General features: G+C 47.3%; 1 protein-coding gene across 4 annotated transcripts in view; it reads right to left on the bottom strand.

The window, feature by feature from the left end:
* CLUH (clustered mitochondria homolog) overlaps window positions 1-15,026 on the bottom strand; it is a 2,231,193-nt gene that overhangs the window by 45,714 nt on the left and 2,170,453 nt on the right. For all 4 annotated transcript variants that reach the window (XM_069615061.1, XM_069615063.1, XM_069615062.1 and 1 more), the window contains one exon: window positions 13,149-13,222. In XM_069615061.1, coding sequence (XP_069471162.1) covers window positions 13,149-13,222 — 74 coding nt within the window. The remainder of the gene's footprint in view (window positions 1-13,148; window positions 13,223-15,026) is intronic.

Genomic DNA, 15,026 nt, shown 5'->3' with positions numbered 1-15,026 from the left:
ATGCCCCTTCTAGCACGTCCCATTTGGGAATAATGGCGGGGAGCTTAGTTTGGGCACCATATGTGAGGACTGGAATCACTTTGTGTTTATAGAAGAGCATTGATGGACTATAAGAAAATGTGCCATATTTAATTTGTATGGCTTTTCCTTGAATGGCAAGAAGTTTCATTCTGGATTTGAGTTCTACTTTGTACAGTATATCAGAAACTTGTCTATTGAGGTTTGTGCCAAGATATTTGTACTGGGTAAGCTCTGCCAATGAAGCCTTGGCAAGTGACCACTTAAATGTATAGCCAGTTTTGCTGGTGAAAGATTAAAGTTTTCGATTTTTGGTTACTGGTGATCATCAGAGGATTGGCCTGAGCATATTTGTCAAGTGCAGCAAGTTTTCTTTGAAGCCTGATCTGGGTCCTATCTAAGATGACGAGATAGTTGGCATATAAGAGCCATGATATCTCAGTTGTGCCAAGTTTTGGAGAGAATGATTGGACCGAGTCAAAGGACTTGTTTATATCGTTAATATAAACATTAAATAAAATGGAGGCCAGAATGCATCCTAGTTTCAGCCCCACACTGGTTGGTATTGCTTTGGATAATAGGCCATCATTCGTAAGCTTCACTTTGATTGAGGTAGAGGATTAAAATTGTCTGATCAGATAAAAAATGTGTGTAAGGCAACTGGCATTAAAACGTTTCTCCCATAAAAGTTCTCCTGACACAGAGTCAAAGGCTTGTTTAAAATCGATCAGGGCTAAAAAGGCAGGTTGTTTGGACATCAAGGCTTTTTTTTTAATTGCAGGAAGAATAGTCCGATTTAGTAAGTTTCCTACTCCTTTGATGAACCCGGATGGATGCTTGTCTAGAAAAGTGTTAGAAATAAGCCATGCACTAAAATGGCGCTATGTAAATGACTACTACAATGCAATACAATCAAGGAATATTTCGACTTCAATGATAATGGGACGGTTAATTTGTCTACACAATGGGACGTATTTAAGGCAACCGTACAAGGTGACTTGATATGAATAGCCACATTATATAAGAAAGAGAGGAAAAGCAAGGGATTATGGACAAGATGGGTAAATTACAGCTAGGAGGTCAGGGGAGCGATTATGTTAATCCAGGAAGACTAAGTGAACTTCATCTTCTTAAAGCTGAGTTGAAGACCCTTTTGGTACATGAGACGGAGTGGAAGCTTAAGTTTTTTAAACAAAAAAATTATCAAATAGGGGAAACAGCTGATGGGATACTGGCCTGGTGGTGAGGGGTACAACGAACACTATAAGTGTTGGTGCGAATTGTACGCTGTTGTTGGATATGAAGTATGAAGATACGGATATTGTGGAGATCTATAGCAGTTTTATGATGCCCTTTGCCGGCCTGATTGTGACAGTAGAAATTTGAGGCTTATTTGGGTGCTCTTGAGATCACACGGCTGTCTGCTGATATGCTAGTCTTGAAGCCCCGATTGCAGGTGAAGTTGTGATTAACACAATCAGGTCTATGAAGAGTGCTAAAGCTCCGGGTGATGATGGGTTATCGGTACGATTTTATAAGAGGTTCTGCTCCACATTGACGCTGGTCATGATTAGACTTTTTAATAACATCCTGCGGGCGGCTCTTTGCCAGACACAATGTTTGCGGCCATCATTACTGTAATTCCCAAGGAGGGGAAGGATAGTACACGTTGTGGGCCATATCAGCCTATATCCCTTCTTAATTTCGATGTGAACATTTTGGGGAATAGGTTGGCTGGGGTCCTCCCTTCTCTAGTAGGTTTTATTCAAAGCTGCCAGGGCTCTTATAACCTTAGGAAGACTCTGGATTGGTGTACATGGCCCAGCGTACAGAGACGCCAGCGTGCCTGCTTTCTTTAGACTCAGAAAAGTCCTTTAATAGGGTTCATAAGGGGTTTATGGGGGCTTATGTGGGCCCTCTTGGAAAGGTATGGTTTTGGGGTTAATTTTCGGGGTTGGGTGGCTTCATTCTACAGAAATCCAGTGGCCCGTACAGTGTTTTGCCTAACTATTTTCTCAGTAATTTAAAGATATCTTTTTAACTTAAAGGGTTCCTGTCTGCTTTCCAGCCTTGGTCTTGGAACGTAATGTGCTTGGTCTTGGAACGCAAAGAATTCATTCACACTTCATGTAAAGTTTGAAATAGACCTGTCTCAGCTCTCTTTATTATCACAATTAAAGATTATCACAATAAAAGACAGATAGAAATGAAACAGAAATACATCACCATTAACGTCTCTATAACATTCTTCATCTCTGCCAAGCCTTCACTCCAAGATGCCAAAAGTAACTGCTTTGCGTACAATGGGTGTTATATTGGCAATGTGTAACAAGGGTTTGATAAATCCTGAGCCCACTATATCCAATTCTGCTGCAAAAAAATGTGCTTTGCCAGTTATCAGAGTTACAACATGGCTTGTGTTTTTCATCTGCTGCCATGAATAAATAAACACAGTAACTTTCGTCTAGCCCAATGGAATAATAATTCTGCAGTAGGTACAAATAGTTATACCTGTAACAGAAGCTGCAGCATGAGCCCTTATGGGTTTGACAAAGTAGTGTCATTCACAGAAATACACATACAATTGGGCTAATATTCCACCTTGGAAGGAAGGAGTGAAGAAGGGTCTGGTCTACTGTAGATCAAAATTAGATTTGTGCCTTAATGGAATATGAAGATCAGGCTGAAAACCCACTACTGATGGGTTTCCAGATGTTATGTTGTGTCACGCATGGATATGTGCACTCACGGCACTGCTCTATTGCTGGCCTCTTAGCCAATATCCACACTTCATTGTTTGAAAGCATAAGAGGCAAAGCAAAACGTTAAAAGGAGGCAGAGTTCAGGAATACAGTGCTGCAAGCAGGGCGAAAGCAGAAATAAGCCCAAGGCACCCTTGTTTTTGTGCATCAATACGGAGCTAGATCCTATACATGGCGATTACTGATTTTGTCATCTCACAAATAGAACAGAAATACCCCTCTGTTTCTTTCCCACCAAATTTGCCCTTTCTTTTCTGATATTCTACAAAAATGAAGGTGTGTCAAATCACAGAGAACACAGACTTATTCCGAGATTCCCAGAGAACACAGACTTATTCTGAGATTCTCAGTACAACTGAGTTTTTAAATGATTTAAGGGAGGTCTTGGGGGCCTTGATTTATTTTTTACAACCCTGGTTATTGTCATAGCGGTTCATCTGACTCCACCGCAGCCTGCTCCAACAGCGCCAGATAAATTAAGTGCAAACACAATGTGCTCTTCAGAATCAAACTAATGCTATGTCTCTTTGTGCTTCATCCCATGGGAAATAGAGGATAAGGTTTGGTGGTCTGCTTGGACAAGGAGGCATTCATAGTGCAGTGCCTCAACAGGTTTTGCCAGTTTTATGTCTTATCTAGGGCTTTTCAGGCTGCTGTTTCTATTCCTACCCTCAAAGTAAGAAAGTATATGCCAACACACATTATATCCATCTGAGATGGTACTGTACTGTAGTGTCTGTAAGGGACTTACATACTCAATGTGATATGACTGCACTTTCCCAACTAAGGACGAAAGGTCCTGGATCCTATGAGGCAGCAAATCCTAAGGGAGCTTTGCTCTGAACTGACGCAGCAGTCATGTAACATTCTGTACCTGCACATGCCAAGAGAAAAACCAATGCAACACATCACTTATTTGTATACATTTTTCGCTTATCTGGTAATTGCATTTGGTGAATGTTTGTGGCAGAAGCCCCAAAATTGACGAACGTATTGTTACAAAAGAGAGAGAAACAAAGAAAGAGAAAGAAAAAGAGAGAAAAAGATATATATATACACACACATATATATATATATATATATATATATATATATATGATACATTACTCCCCGTAATCGTATTTCTGATGCTTGTATCTGCTTAGATTCACATGCTGTGCATAGGCCAACATCTAGTGAAAGCTGCGTAGTGTTACAGTTTGTTTTTCGAAACTCAAAAATGGGCGTCGACACAGGGAGTGCCAGTAATACTATCCCTAGTGCGACGTCCACTGTACCCATGATCCCTCACGCGTGTAGGACCCTCAGATTGTATTTTTTCTGACATGAGGTAGCATGATGAGTAGCGTGAGTACAGATAATCCAAGCAGATAGAAAGAAAGGTAAGACTACAAGCATCCATGCGCCGTCTCTCAGAGGGGAGGAAGGGTGGGTCGCATGTGAATCTAAGCAGATACAAAAATCAGTGGAATCAGCTTAGATCACATGCTGTGCATAGATTAGCAAGCAGTATCTGAAGAAGGAGGTGGGATGTGAGAAGGGTCATGAGCAAATAAATGTGTTAGAACCGCTTGTCCCACTTGGGTATCTGTCTTGGAATGGGTGTCAATGCAGTAGTGCTGAGTAAAAGTGTGAATAGAGCTCCAAGTAGCTGCTTTGCAAATGGTGTCAAGGGGTACATTTGCAATGAAAACCAGAATGGCCCCAATGCCTCTTGTAGAGTGGGCTCTTGGCGTGAAAGGCAGAGTTTTTTCAGAAAGGGAGTAACACAGCTGGATACAGTTAATAATCCACTTAGAGATGGCACCATTAGAGACGCGATCCCCCTCTCTGCCTGTAGCTACAGAGACAAACAGTTGGTCTGTTTTCCTTAGCGGTCTGGTCTTGTTTACATAGTAGAGGACCGCCCTACGCACATCTAGGGTGTGTAGTTTCACCTCAGCCGAGCTCTGTGGGTCTTGGAAGAAAGCCGGAAGCTCGATGGAATGGTTCACGTGGAATTTAGAAATAAACTTAGGTGAGAACCTAGGGTGTATGCGTAAAACCAGTTTATCTTTATGAACTGTAAAGAAAGGATCTTGCACTGACAGAGCCTGAATTTCACTGACCCTTCTTATATATGTAATTGCTACTAAGAAGGCCGTTTTATAAGTCAGGTGTTTGAGACTGCTTTTATGCATGGGCTCAAAAGGGGGGGGCCCATGAGCTTAGATAGCACCACATTAAGATCCCATCCTGGTGGTGGGTTTGAAATAGGAGGGTGAAGTCTCTTTACTCCTTCCATGAAGGCTTTAACTACTGGTACTTTCCACCAATACACCTTGTTATGGGAGGTGGTGTATGCTGACAGAGCTGCCAGGTGTACCTTTAGTGAGTTAAAAACCAGTTCTGCATCCAGTAGGTGGAGCATGTATGTGACAATTGTTGAAGGAGTGCAATCAACCGGGTTGATTTGCTTATTTTGGCACCAGATAACGAATCTTTTCCATTTGTCAAAGTAGCAGTGCCTTGTGTTTGGCTTCCTAGATTCTTTTAGGATCTCCATGCATCTCTGTGGTAACTTGAGATGTCCAAACTCTATGACCTCAGGAGCCATGCTGCCAGGTTCAATGAGTTGGGTTGAGGATGCACCTTGTGCCCTTGGTGCTGGGACAGTAGGTTGTACCAGCCTGGGAGTCTGATGGGTTTGCACACTGCTAGACTGCGTAGGTGTGGGAACCACAGTTGTATGGCCCACATGGGAGCAACTAGGACAAGCGTCATCGATTCTCTGTTCATCTTGTTGACCACCTTCCTGATGAGGGGAGTTGGTGGAAAAGCGTACGCAAACATCCCTGACCAGTTCATCCACACAGGGCGTTCCCCTCGGTGTTTGGTTGGGGGAACCTGGATGCAAATCCTGGGCATTGTCTGTTTTCGCTTGTGACGAATAGGTCTATAGTGGGGGAACCCCACTGAGGGAAGATATCTTCTACGATTTCTCTGTGTAGACACCATTCGTGTTCCTTTGGAAAGGAGTCTCTTCTCAAAGCATCCGCCAGAGAATTGAGATCCCCTGGAACATGTTGAGATGACAGGAAGATGTTCCGTCTGAGTGCCCATATCCACATTTTCTGGGCAAGCTTGGACAGATTTGGCGAACGAGTCCCCCCTTGCTTGTTCAGGTAAAACATGGCTGTAGTGCTGTCCGTCCGGATCTGCACTGACAGATTCTGCAGGTAGGGCTCGAACGCTTGAAGCGCTCTGAATACCGCCAGAAGCTCTAGTAGGATGATATGATTCCTGGCCACTGAGTGAGACCAGAGACCCTGAGCTGTGTGGTGGAGATGGTGAGCTCCCCACCCTGTCAGGCATGCATCGGTTGTGACTACCGCCTGTATCTCAGGATCGTAAAAGGGTTTCCCCTTAGACAGATTTTCTCTTGTCCACCAGTGAAGGCTTTGTACAAGTGTTGGCGAAATGACCACTAGATCGTCCCACTGACCACTTGCCTGAGACCACGGTTTCGCCAACCATTCCTGCATGGGACGCATGCGCAGGCGCGCGAGGGGGACCAGGTAAATACATGACGCCATCATACCCAGCAAACGCATAGCTTTACGTACTGTTATCCGGTGACCGCCCTGATAATGCGGAATTTGCAGTAGTATATTCCGAATTCTTTCCTCGGAGGGAAAGGTCAACCCCTCTTGAGTGTCTAGGATAGCTCCTAGGAACTGTTTGGAGGTGCTTGGCACCAAACTTGACTTCTTGTTTATTGAGAAGCCCAATTCAAAGAGGAGGTCGATTGTCCTTTGAATGTTTGTTCTGTAAATTACTGGCGTCTCCCCCGTGATGAGCCAGTCGTCCAGGTAAGGGTACACCGGGACTGCCTCCCTGCGTAGGTGTGCTGCCGCCACCGCCAATACCTTGGTGAATACCCTTGGAGCCAAAGCTATCCCGAAGGGCAGTACCTTGAACTGGTAGTGCCAACTGTCCACCTTGAAGCGCAAGTACATTCTGTGCGCTGGGAACATGGAAATATGAAAATAGGCATCTTTCATGTCCAATGTTGCCATGTAATCCCCTTTTTTTTAGGAGGGGGATTACCACTTGGAGAGTAGTCATGCAAAATTTTTTGCGCTTGACATACTTGTTTGCAGGCTGTAAGTCCAATACTGGGCGCATTGTCAAATCTTTTTTTGGCACAAGGAAGTATGTTGAATAAATACCCTTGTTTACCTGGTGTCTCGGGACGAGTTCTATTGCGTCCTTTGCTAGCAGATTGACGATCTCCTCGAGGAGGATCTTTGGGTGGTCCAAAGAATGTATTTTTTGTCGTAGAGGATGGTTTCGGGAACGCTCTAACAGTTCTATGCAGTACCCTGCGGATACTGTGGACAGCACCCATCTGTCTGATGTGATCCCTTCCCAAGCTTGGGTGAAGTTGGAAATGCGTCCCCCTACCGGGGTTGCGTGAAAAGGGACCCTGAACGGAGCGTCACTGTTTTGGTGGAGGCGTGGGGCTGCCTCTACCTTTACCACATCCTCTTTTATTACCCCTGCCATAACCCTGGGCAGACTGCTGGTTGTTATTGTTCCATGGGGTACCCTGCCCCTGGGAATAGTTAGATCCTCTCTGGGAATTTTGTCCGCGTGGGCGACGAAAATTGCCATTCCCTCTCTGATTAGGGGGTTTATTAGTTAGTTGGCCTAGGGATTTGAGTGTCTCATACTCGTCCTTGGCATTGTTCAGCGCATCCTCGACCGCCTTACCAAACAACAGATCCGGCTCCACCGGTTTTTCTAACAATGATGCTTGGGTTTCAGCTTTGAATCCAGACTGCCGTAACCAAGCGTGTCTCTTGATAACAGTCCCTTTTGCTATCAATCTGCCGGCGTTATCCGCGGCATCAAGGGTTGCTTTTAAAATGCAACCAGACACAGCTCTTCCCTCCGCGGAAACTCGTGCCAATTGGCTCTTTAAGGGTTCTGGGGCAGAGTCTATGAGTGCCGCGACTTCTTCCCACTGGTGGCAGTTGTAACTGGCCAACAGGGTGGTGGAGTTGGCAATCCTTGCCTGGTAGGCTGAAATGGAGGCTACCTTCCTGCCCAAACCATATAGTTTCTTGCTCTCCTTGTCGGGAGGAGCTTCGGACGATGACAAGGGTGTTCCCGCCCTCTTACGGGTGTTTGTAACTACCAGGGAGTCTGGCTTCAGATGCCCCCTTATGTATAGTGGGTCTGATTGGGCTGCCCTGAAAAGTTTCTCAATCCTTGGGTTCACTGCCCTGGTGAGGTTGGGATTTACAAGTGAAGGGTCTATTTTTCTCTGAATAGACTTAAGGATAGGGATGGCCTGCGCAACAGGTCTCCTTTCTCCTACTAACTCCTCGGCGAAGTCCCTCTCTTGTTGAGCACCCTGGGTGTCAATGTGGATGTGTTCTGCCGCTCGGGACAGAACTTCATTCAGGAGAGATTGATTGTCGACAGGGGAGTCGGTAACCGGGGGTTCTTTCTCTACCGGGGAATCTACTCTGTAGGTTTCAGGGTCTTTCTCTTCCTCTTCTTGGTCCTCATCATCTCCATAGTAGCCCGTACCAGTTTGCTCTTCCAACATGCCCAAATCTGGAACCTCACAAAAGGATGTATCCCCTTGATATTGAGAGTAGGGGTGTATATAGAAGGGGTCTGAAGACCGTGTTGGGGCTTCAAACCGGGACTTCTTACTTGGAGGTATTGGATCCTTGGAGCCTGTGGGTGCTGACCCATTGGGAGTATAAGAGAGAAAGTGTTCAGGGTTTTTTGTGTAAAAATCTGCCAATGATGACATCCTTGACATAACCCTGTCTATGTGATCACTAGACCATTCTCTAGAACTGGGAATGACCCTTTCTGGAACTTTCTCTGCCTTATCCTGACTAGACTTACTAGTTTTAGCAGGGGTCTTTGGGATAACAGAAGACTGGGACTTGGCTGTCTGTTTATATGGAGTGGAAAGTTTTAGAGGTGTGGAAGGAGGCAGAGACTGCTTCCTTTGTTGTTTTCCCCCCTCCCCGTGGGTGGTAGAGTGTTTTCCCTGCTTTTTCGCCCCTTCTGAGCCTTCTGACGGCTGGCGTCTAGGTTCGGGGGTAGTGTCCCTATCTTTCGAACGTGGAGGTAGGGACTCGGGATCCGCCGTTACGCGGTTTGCGGGCGCCGACTCCTGGAGTGCGGTCTGGGGATGGAAGTCGGCTTCGTCTTCCGACGATCGAACTTCCGTTACCTTGGGGAGCGAGGCACTCTTGGCAACAGTGGATGATTGCCTGGAGTCATGCGGCGATCTAGATCGAGAACGCCCAGAGGACACCGATTCGGACCGTTCTCTATGTGCCTCTTTCCGAGAACTCGACGTGCGCGTCGAGTCTCGGTTGGACTTCATGTGCTTTGTAGAAGTGCTGTGGGTAGCGCTTGTGTCGCCGTGGGTCTTCCCCATAGCCGCTTTGCCGGACTACCTTCCGAGGTCGGGCACTTGCGCTCGGCTGTCTCTTGACGCCACGTTGCCCTCGCCGTCCGAAAGCACGGCGTTGCTGCCATCGCTGAAGGCACCCTCCGCTGCCATGGCCTCCTGACGCCTGGCGTGGTGGGCCCAACGCTTGATCAAACAGTCCTTAAGTGTTTTCAGTTTAAACCTACTACACGCTCTGCAGTTTGCCTCAGGGTGGTCCCTCGGCAAGCAGAGATTGCACGTGGCGTGTGTCAACCCAAGGGTACTTGCGGTTGCACTTGGGGCAGAATTGGAAAGGGGTACCCTCCAACCCTCCATACGCACCTTGTGGCAGCGGGCTGATAAGTGTAGGAATATATAAGAATGTACCTATATACCAAAAGAGTGTAGAGTATGTCCACTCTCCACTCTCCCTACTTGCAGGGCCGAGGCCAGAGGCCTTCCGAGGCCCAAATCCGTCATGCAGCTCTCGACGGTCGATTTCTTCTCCGGGCCGGTGTCGAGTGTGGAAGTTAGGTGACTCGACATTGGGGTGGAGAATGGGGAAAATATAACAATATTTTGCAAAAGTATGGCTAAGGCCAGGGAACTCCGCGAAATGCTTCCGACCAGTTTGGCGGAAAAAACAATCTGAGGGTCCTACACGCCTGAGGGTTCATGGGTACAGTGGACGTCACACTAGGGATAGTATTACTGGCACACCCTGTGTCGACGCCCATTTTTGAGTTTCGATAAACAAACTGTAATACTCCGCAGCTTCCACTAGATGTCGGCCTATGCACAGCATGTGATCTAAGCAGATTCCACAAGCCTCAGAAATTATATATATATATATATATATATATATATATATATATATATATGGTTCTGAACTGAGAATATCTGGTTGACATTGCAACCAGCAATGCCACGGCATGTAACTCCTCTGCCGTAATACCCAATGAGAAGCTCCCTAACAAGATTTGCTCCAATCAACAGTTTTGTAAGGGCTTTCCATTTCCCAGTTGTTTAGTGATTTGCCTTATTTAGCTATTCTGGGGGATTTTGTGTGCAATTGGGCTATTTGTGGGCTACTTTCGACAGCAATTATTTTGTATTCCTCCTGAGGCTGCCTGTCACTACCACCCAGCCCATGCCCACTATCTCTACCCCTACCCACACCATTCTCATTTTCTCTACCATCACCTACCCCACCCCCCATCACATGTGCTGGTTGGGTTATGTTTGGGCTACATTTGACAAATCCTGATCTGTTGCTCATGTTTCCTGCCCCAACCAACTACTGCAACTCAGCCACCCAACCCCCCACTCTCTCTACCCCAACCCACCCTACCCCCACTCTACCTTCACCACCCCATTCTCTCAACCTCCTCATCCAACTCCAACTCTCTCTACCCCTATCCACTCTCTCTACCCCACATAGCCACCCTACCCCCAGAGCCACCCTACCCCCACTTTCTCTAGGCCCATCGCACCCTACAACCACCAACTCTACCCCAAAATGTTCTACCACCCCCACCCACCTTAACCCCGCCCTCTCTACCCCACCCACTCAACACCAACTTACTCTCGCCCCATCCCACCCTACGCCCACCCACCCTAACACCTCCCACCCTACCATCATTTTCTCTACTGCCACCCACCTACCCTACCTCCACTCTCGCTACCCCCACCCAACCAACCAACCAACCCCCCACTCTCTAGCCCCACCCACACAACCCCCAATTCTTTCTACCCCTACCCACCTAACCCCCCTCCCTCTCTAACCCCACCCTATCCCCACCCACCACTCCCTCTCTACCCCACCACCCTAGCCCCACTCTCTCAACCTCCAACCACCCTACCCCACTCTCTCTATCCCACCCCACCCCACTCAAATCCAACTCTCTCTCTAGCCCGACCCACCCCTCACCCTCTCTACCCGCACCAACCCACCCTACCTCCTCTATACCCGCACCAACCCAGCCTACACCCTCTCTCTCACCCACTCCCTCTCTACCCCATCCACTCGCTATATCCCCCCTTTCTATCCCAAGCCACAACACCCTCCTCTCTTAACCACCACCTCCTAACTCCTCTCTCTTTACCCCACCACGCATCCTACCCTGCTCTCTCTCTAGCCCCATCCACCCTACACGTTGTATTCCGACCACCACCCAAGTCTACTCCCCCACCCAGTTTACCACTTTATCCTTGCTCCCACACATTGATGGCACCCTCTATCATTGACATGATATATGATAGTTTATTTATATAGCACCTATACACAATGTGTTTCAAGGCGCTTCAAGGCAAGGGAGGGAACAAGGGAAAACAAGGGAAAATACAATTACATTCTTACAGGCCATGAACAATAAGAATGTGAAATTAACTATCATACTCGGCCTGGCGATATTTCAGATAGTGCAAGATCGAAAACATAGATAAGGAAGGGAGGGGGGAGAGTGGGAAGGAAATGGAACAGACAGGCGACTACTGTACTAGGCCTGACGACATTTCTGTTAGAGCCGGAGATTAATAAAAGGTGAGGGTGAGGGCTGCAGAAAGGGAGGGGAGGAACAAAACAAGCGACTAACGTACTAGGCCTGATGACATTTTAGATAGTGCTGGAGGCGGGCAGGGGAGAGAAAACAAGTAGGGGAGGAGACAAGCAAGGCTGCTATCATACTTGCTCAAGGACAATTCTGATAGAGTAAGTGCACAGAAGAAAGTAAGGGGAGGAGGATATAGGAAAAGGGAGAAAGGGAGAGGAGGAGAGAACAGAGAGTGAGCAGTGAAAAAGTGTATATGCAAGAGGGGATAGCAAAAGTCGGTAGTACACATAATGTTGCGAGAGAACAGCAAATACAAGCCAGGATTCAAGATGAAAACGGGAACAGCATGATTCAGGGTCACCATGAGTAGAAGATGCAGGGGAAGTCCAGCATGAGAGTTGAGAGAGGGTGACGCACCGTGAGTCAATGAAGTCCATAAAAGTCAAATCCAAGCATTGGCAAAAGGCTTTGATGGTGAAACCAGAATGCATCAGGACAGACTCCTGCAGAGTTAGGATGTAGGAGAGCACTGGAGGGAGGAGGGGAAGAAGGGTAGACAATTCAAGCAAAACAGGTAACTCCTGTATGTGAGAAGGGGGGCACAATGGAACATCACAGGGGGGCCAGAGGTGGGGATAGCCTGTGGGGACAAGGGATGTTGGTGCATGCTTACCTGCTGTCTGTGCAGGGGTTTGGGCCCTGGGTCCTCCTGGTCCTAACAGACCTAAACAGGAATTGCCCTTTTCTTCGTCTGCCCTTCGGACCAAGAGGACCCCGGGCAAGAGACGCCCTTGACCTAAGACTTGAGAGCAAAAGGAAGAGGCAGGGCTAAGAAAGTGTGTGGGGTTTAGGCCGAAAGAGCGGCAACCAGGACGGCACCAGGTGGGCGGGGCTTAGACCAGGTGACCCAGATCCACTTGCACCTGCTAAGGAAAAGAAGCTGGAGGGCTGCTTAAGTAGGTAAAAAGAGCGGCAACCAGGAAGGCACCAAGTGGGCAGGCTAAGGCCAAAGGAGCGGCAACCAGGATGGCACCAGGTGGGCGGGGCTTAGGCCAAAAGAGCGGCAGCCAGGAAGGCACCTCCCATTGGCTTCCTCCCTTGCTCCATTCCTCTCCTCATTCTACTGCACACCTGTACCTCTTATGGCATCCTCCTTTGAAAGATTGCACTCTCCTCCTTGCACCCTGGTGCCTATAAATGCAAAATGCAAAGAGGAGCAGTGAACGCCAACGTTATTGGCATTGCCAATGCTTGTTATCTCAGTAATAGAAAAATCAGAAAACAGAGGTAGCAATAATAAAGCATCAGAAATTGTGAACCCAAAGTGTTCATATGACAATCCACCCACCCACCCACACACACACTTACCTTAGTGGAATAAAGAGAATCCCATTTATCGTGTTTAGCAGCTCTAGTACACTGGACATGCTTGGAGCAGTGAACTGAAACGAAAAAGATAAGAGACTATTATGGTTTTATTAAAGAAGCATGGTCTACAAGTCAGAATAAATAGTATTCAGTGGCTTTTCATCTTGAATCTGGTAACAACAAGATACCATTGAAGCCCAGAAGTTTACATTTTGCAACTAAAAGGATGCATAACAAACTTAGCCTGCCCAAAATCTCCCGTTGGTTTACAACGCATATATTGTACACAAAAAGAGACCTTTGCAGACATTAAAAGGTTCATTATCAGCAACATTGGTTCTCCAAGGTTAGTATAGTCAACTAATTCATATAGTTGTTAAAGCATCTGGCAGCCAGGGTGTAGATAGCAGGAAGACATACAATACTGTTCATACGTTGGCTCCAGTGTTGCACAGGGACCTGCTGGACTATTTAGACTGCAGCTTGTGGAATCAACTGGTGGGACATGGGTGGGGGGCGGGGGGAGGGCACAGAAAGTGAACGCAATGTGGGGAACCCCAGCTTGCTGGTAACACCTTGAAAGGAATAAGTTACTTACCTGTAACTCTGATACTCCAGCATTGGTATCTTTCATAGATTTACAGGCTGTGAATATTCCCTGTCGTCAGTCTGGGAATCCTCAGTAACAGAGGAGTTTACACTTCCTATTGGCTGTCACTGAAAGTTTTCAGTCGGAACACCTCCCTTAGCCCCTCCCCTGTCGGCCATCTTCAGATTTTGGCAAGCACATGAGAGTGACAGTAAGAGCCAAAAAACGAGCCATGCAGGATAGGTGGGAGGGTTGCATGTGAATCAGTGAAATATACCAATAATGTAGAACCGGAGTTACAGGTAAGTAACTTATTGCTTCTCCAGCATTGTATCCTTCATAGATTCACATGCGGTGAATAGATTACAAAAGCAGTATTATAACAATACACCTGGGCGGAGGCAAGCTCCCAGCACAACTTAACACTGGAGACCTACTAACCTCACCCAAAAGGGTTCTGCAGAACCGACTGGTTGACTCTAGACTCTTCTGCAGAATCTCTGTCGACACAGTAGACCCTGGTGAATGTATGCACCGATCTCCAGGTGGTTGCACAGATGATGACAGGCAGTGGGATTCTGGAGAGAAAAGCAGTAGTTGCAGCCACTGCTCTGGTGGAGTGTGCCCGGGGCCTGCTGGGAAGTGGCCTGCCGGCCTGTTGATGGCAGAAAGAGATGCAGGTTGCGAAATTGTGAAATTGAGGACTTGGAGAGAGCCTTCCAGCCCTCAAAGGTCCAAATGAAACAAACAGCTGATCCGTTGTACGGAAAGACTTATTAAGTAGTACTTGAGGGCGTGCATGACATCCAGCGTGTGCAGGGTTCGCACCGCTGGAGACATCGTTGTGCCAAAAAATATTGGCAGAACCACCCGCTGATTAGGACGAAAGAGGATGGCACCTTTGGCATAAAGGTTGGGTTAGTACGCAGAATAGCCTTGTCCTGGTAAACGTCAAGCAGGGCGGTTTTGATGAAAACGCCTTGCTCTCACCTACTCGCCTGACCGATGTGATGACCACCAATAACGCAGTTTTCCAGGAAAGGTGTTTAATGGATGCTTGGTGCATAGACTCGAAGGGTGGCCTCATGAGCCTTGCAAGCAGCACATTTAGCTCCCATGCCGGAGCAGCACTACAGACAGGTGGAAAGGATCGGAACAGCCCACGCAGGAACTCCTTCACCAGCCGATGGGATCACAGGGATGGCACCCCTGCGAAGCGGTTGTACCTGGAGATCGCCACCAGGTGCACCTGAATGGAAGAATGTATCAAGCCAGACTGGGCTAGGGAG

This window comes from Ambystoma mexicanum, chromosome 9 (assembly GCF_040938575.1).
Source record: "Ambystoma mexicanum isolate Mex_15411 chromosome 9, UKY_AmexF1_1, whole genome shotgun sequence".
NCBI lineage: Eukaryota > Metazoa > Chordata > Amphibia > Caudata > Ambystomatidae > Ambystoma > Ambystoma mexicanum.
The sequence above is the reverse complement of the archived record's forward strand: the minus strand, read 5'-3'. Positions and strand labels throughout refer to the sequence as shown.